The following is a 14,829-nucleotide window of genomic DNA, read 5'->3' as shown; positions in this document are numbered from 1 at the left end:
CACCAGAAATCGGCTTCACACATTGTACCCATGTGGGGAATCGAACCCGGGCCTTCGGCGTGATGAGCAAACGCTTTAACCACTTGGCTAGCCCGCCACCCACAGTGACGTATCAAAACAGAGTAATAGATCTAGATTTACAATATCACCACAATGAATAATGAAAAAACATAGGTAACAATAATAATGTGTCCCTCTTACATTATCTAAAACAGGTCTTTATATGAACATTAATATTAACAATGCAGCGCCTAGGCTGGGTCAGGGGTTAAGCATTGGAAAAAGCCAAGCACCATTTCCACAAAGCCATTTCATTGCTGAATTGTCATACTTGAAGTCTAACTAAAGGATTAATGATTGTCTAAGACATCTATGGGAAATAAATATGTTACCCCTACTTTGTACATGTAAAAATAGATCTTATTTCAATACTTATGCATTTAATATATAAAAAATAGAATAATTATGAAAAAACCCCAACACTTTTAAAAATTCACCTTTCATAAATTTACCAACACTTCTCTGAATATCACCAATAGAAACAGTATTTTCGACACAATAATTATGGTTTGTGATCTTTAGAGAGGGAACACCTCTTGGATATTTTGTCTCTGAATTCAAGAAGCTGACCCTTTGGTTTGGGGAAAAATATCTATCTTGTTGACAGACTGTTCACATTTTGATTTATGTAGTGGTATAATATATGCTGATGTACAGATAACAACAAACAAATTACGTATTATGTCCAGAATAATTATCAGTTGTGTAGATTAAAAAATACTTTTCTTTGTCAACAAACAAATACTATTTTGTGTTCTCTGTGAATAAATCTGATTTCTTATTGTAAATAGGACAATGCTATTTGTTTTGTTGCAGTTGGTATTGATAACACATCTATGTACAGAAATACTTTGGATAACCTAACTTGAATGTGAAGGAGTAGTCTAAGGCTGCTTTCAACAGTGTTTCAATTACACGATGAAATTCAGATGAAGTTGGAGGAAATGCCCAAAGTCAAGCTGGTCTGAAATGTTTACAACTGTTGTAAAAGATACAGTACTGGTAAGCCAAGAATCTTAGTCACTGGAAAGTGGGATCTGAACCCACAATCTTCGGATCCTGGTACACTAAGGGAAGCAACTCTGTATGGTAATTTAGATGACTGGGCCAATCCTGGATTATGCATCTTTCATACAATGCCAAAATGCTTCCATGACAAATATGTAAAACCATGTACCCTAACAGCTGTGTTGTTTGGAACTCTGGGACCAAGCCTTAAAAAAGAGGACTGTCAATTCAAAGGAAATAAAATTGCTGGCTAAATAACACCCTGATGAAATATCAAACTGGTATAACATCATCTGCTACCATGGTAACAAGTTAACAACCTGGAACTGAATGTGACTCTGATACACAATCTAGTATATTCAAAACATGGTTATATACACAACATCAATTTGCGAGTAATTCTATATCCACAAACCAGCCATTGTTTTCTTAGCATAATATTACCAATATCCAATAGAAGATCCAGTGAAATAACTTTTGGATTTATTGCACATGTGCATTTCAACAGTTCTCAATGCTGGTCCATACACATTCCCCACAGTCCCACTGCGTGACAGTAGACAACATCAGTCTGTGTTCACGAGGTAATATATTGACGCCATTGTGCCATCTGAATATCATGCATCCTCAATAATCTCCAGCGTATACATTCCCATGAATCTCCACTAGTACCCTGTATGCATCTACGGATCGGCCTGACAATTGTATTACTTCACTTTGATGGCTTTTTATCCAATCAGATGTCTACGCTAGAAAGTTGAGCTTACCAATCACAAGGCTTCTATCATAACTCCCTTCCGCTTCTTCTATCTAACCGATTAAACTTGGCAACACAAATGTTGCAGAGGTACCCTGAAAGAGGTAGAAGATGCATATATTTTTTTAAGGTTTCAGACCTGTCAATTTGTTTGTATGATTTTTTCCCTAAATCTGAGTTGCACAGCTGGCCGACCTTCGCGGCTTCTGGCAAGCTTGGTTGTTATGGCTTAATCTGATAGGCTACTGTTTGAAGATGAAACCAGCAAAGGAAGGTAATACAATTATCAGCCCGAGCTGTAGATGCATCCAGGGTACTAGTAGAAATTTATTGGAAGTATACCCTGGAGATTATCGAGGATGAACATCAGGTGCATTTCAGAGACCTTTCTCTATACAGTTAACATTTTATTATTTTTCTTCTTTAACATGACAATGCATATATAGAATAATCTCAAAAGGTAGAATTACATATTATTGCCAAAAGTCTGGGGCTGATGCCAGTTAATCCATGTTGCTCCGATATTATTGTAAAATCATATCACAGTGAAAGATTTATTATCAAGCTGAGGAAGATCATCATGCACCAGCATCAAAGTAGTATGTGGGTACCAGTAAGTGTTGCGGGCATGACAACATAGTCATTAATATTAATTGTACCTAATAAAGATTACAATTTGGATAAGTTCTATTGGAAGAAATTTTCTTAGGTCAAACTATGATCCACAAAGGATTTCGCCAGATTTGATGACAACCAAAATGAAATGTTCTGCCTTATTAAAATCACTGAAAGGATGATTGTTATTGCTGGTTTGTGAAGAAAATTTTGCCAATAAAGCATGTTCCCAAATACATTGGATAAATTCATCACCTCAACTAATCATAAGCATGCAACATCATTCAACAGAGATCATCCACCACTATATTTAAGTAACAAGATCATGTGGAAAAACATAAAAGGTATCGCTGTGGTTAACATGAAAATATCTGTACAAAATAATACTATGATATATATGTGTATCCATGGTAACCATTTCTGATCAATGAAAACAATCTGTTTTCTCCATCACAGATACATTATACATAGTTGAACATGTAGTCATGATACTGCCGTGTTGTAATAAAATAATTTAATCCATTGAACATTTCAATAAATTTTCATCAAAAACCATTTTGTGTGAAGTTAAGTTTCCAGCCAAAGAGGGCTAGTGTATTGCACTTTGAGAATTCATGTCAACATGGATGTCGCTGACAAGGACTGCATTGGTTGTTGGGAAAGTCACCTGACCCACAGGTGGCCAATCAGTGTTCTTGATTTCCTTCTCGACAACCTTGTACCTATTCTGAGGACGTCTGTTCTTTATGGCCGTGTAACATGGTTTCAACATGCTGCTATCCACTATCATATACTGAAACAAAGAGTTAGTGAGTGAGTGGGGATTTAATAGAACACTATTTGCTTAGAGACCGTTCATAATTATGGCTTGGGGGTTGGGGGCTGGGGTGGGTGGGTGTGGTGATAATTTTAAGGGCGGGTCACCCATTTTGTTCTGGGGAGGTAGGGGGGTCATCAATTTTGTACACATGTACTGGGAAGGTCAGCAGTTTTGTACGTACTGTATATATTTTTAAAATATGCTTAGAAATTATGGGAAGGGGGAAGTGAGTGAGTGAGTGAGTTTAGTTTTACATTGCACTCAGCAATATTCCAGCTATATGGGGGCGGTCTGTAAATAATCGAATCTGGACCAGACGATCCAGTGATCAACAGCATGAGCATCGATCTGCGTAATTGGGAACCGATGACATGTTTCAACCAAGCCAGCGAGCCTGACCACCCGATCCCGTTAGTCGCCTCTTACGACAAGCATAGTCGCCTTTTGTGGCAAGCATGGGTTGCTGAAGACCTATTATACCCCAGATCTTCACAGGTCTGGAAAGGGGGAAGGGGTGTCATTGATATTGTACATGACATGCAGGGAGGTTCACTTGCTTAGTTCAAAAATTTTAGGGGGAGTCATTCACACTGTACATGCTTCTCCATAAAATTCATCATCACCCCACCTAGGTATAAATTATGAACGGTCCCTTATGAATAATGTAGATGTCATCAACCAGCAGTTATCTCCCTTATAAACACAGCTTTCTTGTTTGTTATTTTAATGTCACATTCAACAATACTTCAGCAAAATGACAACTGTCTGTAGATTATCAAGTCTGGACCAGGCAATCCAGTGACTGACATTATAAGCATAAATTTAAGCATTTCAGTTTTAAAGACAAGTATCAACCAAGCCAGCAAGTCTGAATGACCAATGCCATTAATTGCCTCTTACAACAAGCATTGGCTGCTGAAGACCAAAAATACATATGGCCAAAATTGAAGCTTTTGATATTTCCAAAGCAAAGACATTATTGCCACCAGATATTATACCATTCAGCTTAAGACAGGGATAATCAGAAATATTGCTCTAACTGAATAAGGACTTCGCATATAAAGAGAAGAATCTGTTTTGTGTCTCATGTAAAGATAAAAATATTCCTGTAAAGGGATGAAGAAAACCAATGACAGCATGTCAACAATCAGTAAATCAGTTATGCAAGTTAGCATTGTTCTCTAACAAACTGGTTACATAAATGTTCATTGTATATCAAGAATGTTTTAAGGTATTTTATAAGTTGTATTAAATACTTTCACTTAGCATCGTTATTATTTACAATTTTGGCAAAACAAAGGAAGGCAAAAACATTTGTTCCAATCAATCATAAAGTCTATAAATCAAATCACACAAAATTAACAAGAGGAAAAGTTTGGTATCTTCTCTTCACAGATGTCTTTCGAATTAAATTAAACTAAATTAAATTAAATTAAATCAAATCAAATTAAAATGTTTAAAGGCCTGATATAAAGAAAGTCAACATGAAAGCGTGAACCATGATGCTGAAACACTTGGGTCACAGGACACTATTTATAGCAACACCCACAGACCTACCTCCAAGAAGCAAGATATGATAGCAAACCCGATGGCGAAACCAAACAGGTACAGACGGAATGTAATTGATTTCTCATGGAGTTCCTTCATCTGAAAGCATCAGACACATGACAAGATAACTTTGTGAGGATGAGCAATCTCATTCAAATCACATCTGTTTATCAATTTAAACCTCTCTCTTTGAGGGTGAGCAATCTCATTCAAATCACGTCTTTTTATCAATTTGAAACCTCCCTTTTGTGAGGGTGAGCAATCTCATTCAAATCACATCTTTTTATCAATTTCACACCTCTCTTCATAAGGGTGAGCAATCTCATTCAAATCACATCTCATTATCAATTTAATAATTTAATAACTCTGAATTTGATAACAAAATCACAGCTTGTTTGGTTGTGCTCACCTCTAGGAAGTGTTCTATTTCGGGGAGGGGCAACAACAGCAGAAATGTGGAGAAACCAAATAAAAGTATCATAGAGATTAGGAACGGATCTGAAAAAAAGAGAAAAACATGTTCAAGTTTGAATATTTGACGGCACTAATGCCATCCAAACTGGAAGCTACAAGTGAGAGAGTGTTTAACAGTGTCAGAATATTTCCGTCAAATGGTCAGTTCTTGACCGGCAAAACCAGAAACTGACGACAACGGCAATGACTGAGAACTTTGGTTTGTTGTTTAACGCTGCACTCAGCAATATTCCAGCTTTATTGTGGCAGTATGTACATACTTGAGTTTGGACCAGTCATATCCAGTGATCAACATCATGAGCATCAATCTATGCAATTTTATATACTGACCACCCGATCCAGTCAGTCACCTCTTACAACAAGCATGGGTTGCTGAGGACCATTTCTTCCCCGAATCTCCAAGGGTAGGCAAATAATGCAGTTCATGGACTGTGACACAGATTACTGACACAGGAACATCCATCATCCTCAACTTACAGTTTGTGTAGATGGGCTTTCTGAATGGTGGTCCCTTCGAGAAGCAGAATGCAACTGATATATACATGTACGACGACACAAGGAATATCACAGTAGACTCCCAGGATTTCACATTCTCCAGGTCCTTGCTGGGCGGGGGTTCTTCATACCTAAATACATGAACAACATTGTACATTTTACAATAAACTGTATATTTATTTACTTACCCTACACATTTCTCTTTCACTCCAAAGTGGAAACATGGTTTCCAGCTTCTAAAATCAGTTCACGTGAACATACCGAACATCACCTCCAAGCAATCTGGATCATGTATGTTTCTCATCCCAGTCGACCCATACATGCTGACACTGTAGCTTCTCCAGCCAACTCATTGTCCTTCTAATATCTACACCGAAATGACATGTTTTCAACACTAAGAAATCCATACATTTTTGCCCTCTTCAATGTTGCCAATCTAGGTCTCCTTGCCTGTCCTCCATTTGTTTTGTAACATATGTTATATTTGGGATTACATTTTCTTTGTAAAGTACAGATGGTTGTACTTTTGTTGGGATTGAGTCCCATCTGGGATGAACGGGTTAGGCTACTGACTTTGTGTGCTGGCGATTAGGTGCTTAACTCTGAGGGTAGTGGGTTCGAATTCCGAATCACATTTGACGACTTTCTAAATTGCATTGTGTATTCTTTTTTCGCAATTGTGAGATAGGATATGAATTAACAATTACCAAAGATAAAATTAAAAACAAACAATATGTCCACCATAGAGTAAACTTAAGGTATAACAATACATTTCTCACAAAATGACATGGGCAGATTTCTATGTTATTATACATTACATCAGGTGATTTTGTTTACACTGTCATATTTGGTGATAGGGCACTCACCATGACTGAGATCGGAGATACAAATATGCTGAAATCTGCATGACTCCAACAAGCAAGACTTGTACGATGATGGACAGCAGGTTGGACACCTTGACCAGACTCCCAGGTGGCTTCTTCCTGACCAGTTTGTGGTAGGGGCCAGTGTACCCCACTGAAACAAGAGTGAGTGAGTGAGTGAGTGAGTGAGTGAGTGAGTGAGTGAGTGAGTGAGTGAGTGAGTGAGTGAGTGAGTGAGTGAGTGAGTGAGTGAGTGAGTGAGTGAGTGAGTGAGTGAGTGAGTGAGTGAGTGAGTGAGGTGAGTGAGTGAGATTATTTCGCTCATATGAGACGGTGAGTGAGTGTATGTGAGTGAGGCTGCTTGTACTAGAGACTTAGCTGGTTTTATAGTGCTAGCCCACTGAGATACCATGCTGCAGTGAGCATGAATACCCCAGTAGGACACATTATACTGACTCGAGCCGAGTGAGTCCTTGTTGTACCCAGTGATGCCGAGTGAGGCAGGAACCAGTGACCATATTTTAACGCCTTTGGTATGACGAGGAGTGAGTGAGTGAGAGAGTGAGTGAGTGGACACCACAAGTGGGCTTCACACAATGTACCCATGTGGGGATCTGAACACTCTAATCTCTAGGCTAACCCACTTTCCCCAAGAATAGTGACAGAGTAGAGTGGTCCTGATAAGCCTGTGGTATGGGCCAGTGAACCAAACTCGATGTGACCTGTGGTCCTATAGATGGTGCACACCTCAGACAGTACAATGACTCTGAACCATATTTCACCCTCAGAATAAGCAGGGCATACTTGGGACCTGTTTTATTTAAATTCCAAGATGAGTGAGTGATTGAGTTTTGTTTTATGCCGCCTTTAGCAATATTCCAGCAATATCACGGCGGTGGACACCAGAAATGGACTTCACACAATGTACCCATGTGGAGAATCGAACCGGACTTCTTGATGGAGTCGTTTTAACCATTAGGCTACCCCACCGCCCAAATTCCAAGGTAACTTACTCAGGACAGCAACAGTGGTTGTAATGACCAGATCAATGTACAGGAACTCAAAGTCAGACAGGTTGGCACCAAACTGAAAAACAAGAAACACGTCTGTCAGGACCAAGTTAATAACCAATGGTTCATCATTGCATATGTGGTCTTTATCTATTTGTGTCATGAAGATATATTTTGCACATTCTATCACTGGCTTGTCTACTTGACATATGATGAGGACATTTTGACACAGTTCGCTTTGATTTACTCATGTCCTTGGAATTACTTGTCAAAATATGAACATTGGTATGTTACTGGAGCATTATGCACTTTGAATGGTCTTTCAGTTATGTACAAGTGTCTCTTGCTGTTGGACTGACTGAGTTTGGTTTCACGCCGCTTTTAGCAATATTCCAGCAACATCAACATCACGGGGGACACCAGAAATGGGCTTCACACAATGTACCCATGTGGGGATTCGAACCGGGTCTTCGGACAGCTTTAACCATTAGGCTACCCCACGCCCCTCTTGCTGTTGGTGGACAGCTGATGAAACTAAAATGTACAAGTATGGTGGTGAGAAACAATTTTGGGGAAAATCTCAGACCTCACTTGACCACTGCATCCTGACTGAACCAAGGGACATAACTCTGCAAAATGTGATGCCTAAAAACCAGCAGGCAAACTTTACCCTTTCAGAACATCCTGATGGACTTTTAAGCAGAACATATCTCATAAGCCCACAATAGTTACCCACCCAACATCAGCTATGAATGATCCTAGACTATGCTGTAGAAATCAGCACACATATCACAGCAGCCTGGACTCAAACAGTGGGGAATCAAACATTACGACATGGAGCACTCTCCGCTGGGCTAACTGCTGACTGACCGTGTAGAGGATGAGGATAGACACGAACTGTATGAAGCTGTACAGAGCCATGTACTTGAAGCAGCCGAAGGATGTCACCAGGGCTGCTCTGCCCTCTCTGAAACAAAGTACTCACCCTGCTGTAAACAACTCCATTGTTGTGGTGTCAGGCTGCTTCTAATTATTTCAGTTGAAGCATTCAATAAATGCAGTGCAATCAAAATATGCTCTTTTAAATGAGTTAATATTTATGTCTTCATTCAGTTTTAATACCCGTGAAAATCTGTGTTAGAGATGATCTTCAGTAACCCATGCTTTTCATAAGAAGGTTGTAAAACCATACTCTGAATGAGAAAAGATCTGCGATGATTCGGGTTAGAATTGATCTTCAGCAACCCATGTTTTTCGTAAGAGGCGACAAACAGGATCGGGGTCAGGCTCGCTGACTTGATTGGAACATATCATCGTATCCCAATTGCAGAGATCAATGTTCATGCTGTTGATCACTGGATCATCTGGTCCAGACTCAATTATTTACCAAGCACTGTCATATAGCTGGAATATTGCGGAGTGCGGCATCAACAATAAACAAACATTCAGTTAAAATATGTAATATGTGGTTTACAGGGCAAGTTGTCCCTGCCATGACAGTAATCTTTAAAATGTCACTGCTTGTCCCAGCCCCTACAAAAATATTTCAAGAGGCATTATTTCTCAGACATGCATGACGTCAGTAACACCGGCCCCAAAGAAATGCAAATACCTCATGGCAGTGACGACACACTCGATGTTGGAGATGCGTGATGTGAAGGGGGCTGCAACCGATGCCTCTGCTTCTGACAGGGAGATGCCGGCATGGGCAGCCTTCAGAGCCTGACACAGAAACATTCCAATGTCATTGTTACCCAAACAGTACCTAGGGCATTCAACTTGTCGTGCTAGTGAGACTCAGAACTCATTGTGCCCACCTTTCACCACTTCACATATAATGGAATAGAAAGTGATTTTGTTGAATTTGATAGTCTCAATTTTTGACAGAAAAATAGGCCAAACCTGACAACTGTTTCCAAATAGGATTGGTTTGGGCATGTGCTGTATTCTTGCACTGAACAATGTCACTGATATTGTATGTGGTTTCAGTTAATTTTTTTGTGAAAATTATTATAATAGCAGTCTAAGAAATCATAATGTTGACACATACTAATTTATAACTTGTGTATATGGAGCAGAGAGAACTTACACAGTGAGCACATAATTTTTATACAGGACTATTTCACAGATGCAACTGGACAAGGGAGTTTCACTCTATGTACATCTGTGCTGTTACAAAGGATCTACTTCTTCTATACTGTTTATAGGACAAGAAAGTAAAGCTAAAAATCTTACTTCACAGTCGTTTGCACCATCTCCGCACATACCGACAATGTTGCTGTAAAACAGAAGTTGACATGAGTGAAGGTTTTTTTATGCTGAAATCAGCCATATCACACAGCAGTTCGTTAAGTCAGATTCAGCAGCCATTTTGACCATCAAATTCCCTTAATATATTTTCCCATATATTTCCCTGAAATTTTCATAGAATATTCAACATATTGTATTTGAACACTTTTGCTGTGATATTACCTCTCATGACACCAAGACCTGATTCCACTCAAACAATGTGTGGAATAAACCCCAGATCTCATGAAACACAGTCAAGCACCTGATCCTCAAGGCTAGCCACTCTACCTGTTTTCCACATGTTTCTTGCTGTGACAAACCCATAACACTAGTTCTCAGGCAACCTAACCTGTGCCTTAAAGGCAACTTAACTGCTCTGTAGCACATGGTCAGGCAGGCATGGCGACAACTGGATGAAACGTCCATGTAGTCTGTCAGCATGGACGGGTGCTCACAATTTTGATGACATGACTGACTGACTGACTGAGTTTGGTTTTACGCTGCTTTTAGCAATATTCCAGCAACATCACAGCGGGGAACACCAGAAATGGGCTTCACACATTGTACCCATGTGGGGATTCGAACCCGGGTCTCCGGCGTGACGAGCCAACGCTTTAACCACTAGGCTACCCCACCGCCCCTTGATGACATGATAATCTGATAATTTACCAGCTGGCATCATGCAAACAAACCAGCTCTCACACAAACAAACAAACTAGAGGTCAAACAAACAAACAAATGTTCCTTGACAAGTCTTACTCCAGGTTCTGCAGGTTCTGTATCAGCTGACACTTCTGTTCTGGCGACATTCGTGCAAACACAGTGCCTTTGGTACAAATCTGAAAAAAACACAACAAAAAACATATGACCAGTCATGTTAACAAATGGTACATCTCATTTATCTTATCTACATATAGAGCAGCAAGCACCTTGGATCCCAGCACCACCATTACAAACAAGTATTTCACAAGAAGAGTGAGTGAGTGAGTGAGTTGGGTTTTACACTGCTTTTAGCAATATCCCGGTGGAGGACACCAGATATGGGCTTCAAACATTGTACCCATATAGAAATTTGAACCCTTGCCTCCGTGTGTGACAAGCAAATGCTTTAACCACAAGGCTACCCACCGACCCTTTTCACAAGAAGAAGACAGTGGTTTGATGTAATGTTGTCACTGGGATTCTAGTTATTGCTGACTGACTGAGTTTAGTTTTATCTTTTAGCAATATTCCGGCAAATTCACGGCATGGGGACACCAGAAATAGGCTTCACACATTGTTCCCCATGTGGGGATTCGAACCCGGTCTTCGGCGGACGAAACCAATGGGCTACCCCTAATCACTGATCTTATTGCTGACAGGGAATGGGGTGAATAAAAATGTATGTTCTCCTCACCACACCTTGCCCATCTATCTGCCGCTGTGTCAATTTACGATAACAATTTACTCAAAGTTCATAATAATAAGGGATAGTTTCTCATAAGAGGTAAATAGGAGAAACAAAATAGCAGTGCCACATCTGGATCCCGATACACAAGTGTTTAGCAATATTCCAGCAATATCACGGCAGGGAACACCAGAAATGGGCTTCACACATTGTACCCATGTGGGGAATTGAACCCGGGTCTACGGCGTGACGAATGAATGCTTTAACCACTAGACTACCCCACAGCCCCCGACACCAAGGGTTTGAAGTGCTATGACATTAAGTAAGCCTTTGGTAAACTGTGGAGTTACGACGGTCGAAACATTACAAATGCTTTGTGGATCGGCAGTCATGCTCAAAGACATCCGTGCCATAAAAGAGAGACAAATCTGCTTGCCATTTCAACTCAGTAATGCACTCTCCAAAGTCCTACACACAAGCCGTCTTATGTGGAATGACATTACATCTTGTGGTATAAAAACTTTACGACTTCATGTGGAATAACCCTAACATCTCATCTGGCACAATAAAACAGTTCACGTGGAATGACACTAGAATCACTAACCACTAACAACGCCTCCACCTTAACATCAGAGGCCCAGATAAGCTGCGTTATCCAGGTAAAATACACATAGAAAATTTCCAATTACGCATTGAAAAATAATTGTTAGCATGCACCAATTCCACGATTTAAAATGTCAGATACGCAAAAGTTTAAAACAAATGCGTGCAGAATTTATTTATAAAAATCACTTGCGTAATGAAAAGACATCTATTGCTATCAAGTTGTACTGTCAGTATAGCATGAGAGAATTTAAAAAAATCATTTCCATTATATCTAAGTCGGTTTTGCTTTCGGTATGACGTGAAGGCAGAACATACCGGCTTAGTAAACTCAATGACATAATACTTAGGTGAATAAAATGACTGAAATACGTGAAATTTGTGAAATACGCACATATTTGAAAGCAGTGGGTAACAGAAAATGAAATACCCACTCAAACTTCATAATACCCACTCCCAAAAAATACAGTGGGTACAGTACCCACATGAGCTAAATCTTATCGTGAGCTCTGGTCTTACCTTCTCCAGCATCTCTGGGAAGTGAGATGTGACGACTGCGAAGGACCTCCCAGTGATGGCAAGGTGATGACGAGGCCCCTCATCGGATATATTCACTGTCCTATAACCCTGTGTTAAGAAGATGAAAATTTGTGATCACGGAACAAACGAAAGAGTGTTCGAAACACAGCAGGGAAGTCAAGAACATCTAGGTTTCACTTTACCACACAGGCTAACTTTGAGTATCCCTTGACTCCTCTGAATTTCGAACACTGTACAAGGTGCCTGCATCGTTCACCTCTTACCTTTGAAGTCTAGTTCTTCATTATCAAGAATACAAGCACTTCAGTTCATGAATTAATTGGAGAAGAAAGCACTACAGTAGTAAAACAAAAACACAACATCTCTCATACAGAAATAAGAAATTCATATATTTCTCCATAAATATTTCTAACTATCTAATTATTCATCAAGTGTTTCTGTTCAAAATAGGAATATACTGAATACATGCTATTCAACATTTGATATATCTCAGTATCCCTAAGAAATATTGAGCAGTGTACTTTTTTGTCATTGTTTTCAATCAGATTTATATATATTCAGAAAATATATAGAAGTTCTTACATTTTGACAGATAACATTACAATTATTTGAATTTAAATTTATGTTTTTGAAACATAAGAAATGGCATATGTTGCATGTTATGCCTCAAATATTTAAATGAAGCACATACATTAACCCATCCTTGATTACCCAGTGTTTCATATCTCCATTCTGACGAAATCTACCGTGGACTGATTCACCATCACTGTTTCATTTCATCAATATTGCAATATCCATTGATGTCATTAACAATTAACACAGAGTCTCTCTTGCTCATTACGCTTATATTTAACAATCAAAATTACCCTTGTGAAGTAGAAGTCAACATACTTCTCCTTCCAAACAGATAACAAAGAATTTGATGGAGCATTTACCTTCATGTTTTCCTCAAGCATTAAGGTAATTTTGCATTCAAGATTAATGCACTAATATAACAATGAAAGTATTATGACCAATGGGGTGAAATCCTTCGAGGGTGTACGTTTGGATGGCATTTTTTTCTTCAGAAAAATCATGAGAGGTTTTCAACAACTACGTTGTGACGTCACAGCTAAGGGAGATAACTGCATAACTCTTTTAAGCATACCACTAGGGATAGCTATGACTTAGTTAAAAAAAATTCATTTCCATTCTGTATGTGTCTGTGGAATCCACAGGAATAAGTCAACCATAATCCAGAAGGAATGTTTATGCCTATAATTGGGGTGAAATCCTTTGAGGGTGTATGTTTGGATGGTATTATTTTGTGTCAAGGAACAATGACCAAACTTTGCTCCAGCCTATTATCTGAACTCAGGTTTAAGGTATCCTGAGGGCTGGCCTAACAATAAGCACTGTGGAGCGTATTCCTGAAAGATATGTAACTAGGAAGCTTTTTGTGTTAAAATCTATCCCTGAAACCCAGGCCCATGTGTTGCTTTTATAGTTCCAGATTATTACATATCATGAGTGTTAAAAATGTACGGTCAAAAGGCACAGTACCTTTATTATTGATATAGAAAAACTAAAACAACAAGACATGAGCCTGATCCATTAAATGCCTCCCTGGTTGCACATGAGTCCGTGGTAGTTATCATAACATAGACATGATACACTGGAAAATCAAACATGATACAGCTTCATAAATCATAAAAGACACTTATTTATGACAAAAGTGCAAAATACTTGGTTACAACATATTTGACAGACATAAACATGCACATTGATAATTATGCAGTTGTTAGTGAGAGTATAGAATATATGCATGCAGATGGAATAATGGAAACCTCCAGAAGTTAGCCCGAGAATTAGCTCAATCAACCTGTTGCAATGGTACGTGGTGATATGGGATTATATCATTTGTTGTGGGTTCAATCCCTTATTACATGCTTACGGTGACAAACTAACAAACTGTAAATGGAAACTGTCACATGAAACATGTTGAAGAAAAAGAAGGAATTTTGACAAACAATTTTACAAAAATAGAAAATGCTGAAATGCATGAAAGGCAACAAGTCGAATCATGGCATTTCCTTATTATATAACCAAGTTTCATGAGAAGTTCAAGTTTTTTTGGCACTTCAGTTTCTATTGAAATTGAATACTTGCTTCTGAAATAAAAGAAGAAAACCAACAACTCTTGGAACAAACAATAATATATGTGCCACAGCACCACCTCCATTAAGTGCAAAAGGTCAACTGAGGTGAAGGCGGTTATGTTTTGCACCCCAGGTTCATGTTAGTGGAAGATGTTAGTTGGAAATCCAGTGTTAGTCTTCTGTTAGCGATGCAAAGTGAGTAAGAATGGTTTGACACCACTT

At 39.0% G+C, this 14,829-nt stretch overlaps 1 protein-coding gene across 5 annotated transcripts in view; it reads right to left on the bottom strand.

Moving 5' to 3' along the window:
• Positions 1 to 814: 814 nt before the first annotated feature.
• The window catches only part of LOC124287110 (polyamine-transporting ATPase 13A3-like), a 41,562-nt gene continuing 27,547 nt past the window's right edge, over positions 815 to 14,829 (bottom strand). For all 5 annotated transcript variants that reach the window (XM_046723593.1, XM_046723594.1, XM_046723595.1 and 2 more), the window contains 11 exons: positions 12,449 to 12,556; positions 10,699 to 10,778; positions 9,886 to 9,928; positions 9,263 to 9,372; positions 8,521 to 8,617; positions 7,654 to 7,726; positions 6,644 to 6,794; positions 5,760 to 5,908; positions 5,218 to 5,306; positions 4,818 to 4,907; positions 815 to 3,233 (listed from right to left, as the gene is read on the bottom strand). In XM_046723593.1, coding sequence (XP_046579549.1) covers positions 3,030 to 3,233; positions 4,818 to 4,907; positions 5,218 to 5,306; positions 5,760 to 5,908; positions 6,644 to 6,794; positions 7,654 to 7,726; positions 8,521 to 8,617; positions 9,263 to 9,372; positions 9,886 to 9,928; positions 10,699 to 10,778; positions 12,449 to 12,556 — 1,194 coding nt within the window. In that variant the 3' untranslated portion in view covers positions 815 to 3,029. The remainder of the gene's footprint in view (positions 3,234 to 4,817; positions 4,908 to 5,217; positions 5,307 to 5,759; positions 5,909 to 6,643; positions 6,795 to 7,653; positions 7,727 to 8,520; positions 8,618 to 9,262; positions 9,373 to 9,885; positions 9,929 to 10,698; positions 10,779 to 12,448; positions 12,557 to 14,829) is intronic.

This window comes from Haliotis rubra, unplaced genomic scaffold (assembly GCF_003918875.1).
Source record: "Haliotis rubra isolate DU_JTF1 unplaced genomic scaffold, ASM391887v1 Scf4, whole genome shotgun sequence".
NCBI lineage: Eukaryota > Metazoa > Mollusca > Gastropoda > Lepetellida > Haliotidae > Haliotis > Haliotis rubra.
Note: the sequence above shows the minus strand (reverse complement) of the source record. Positions and strands in the feature narration are given on the sequence as shown.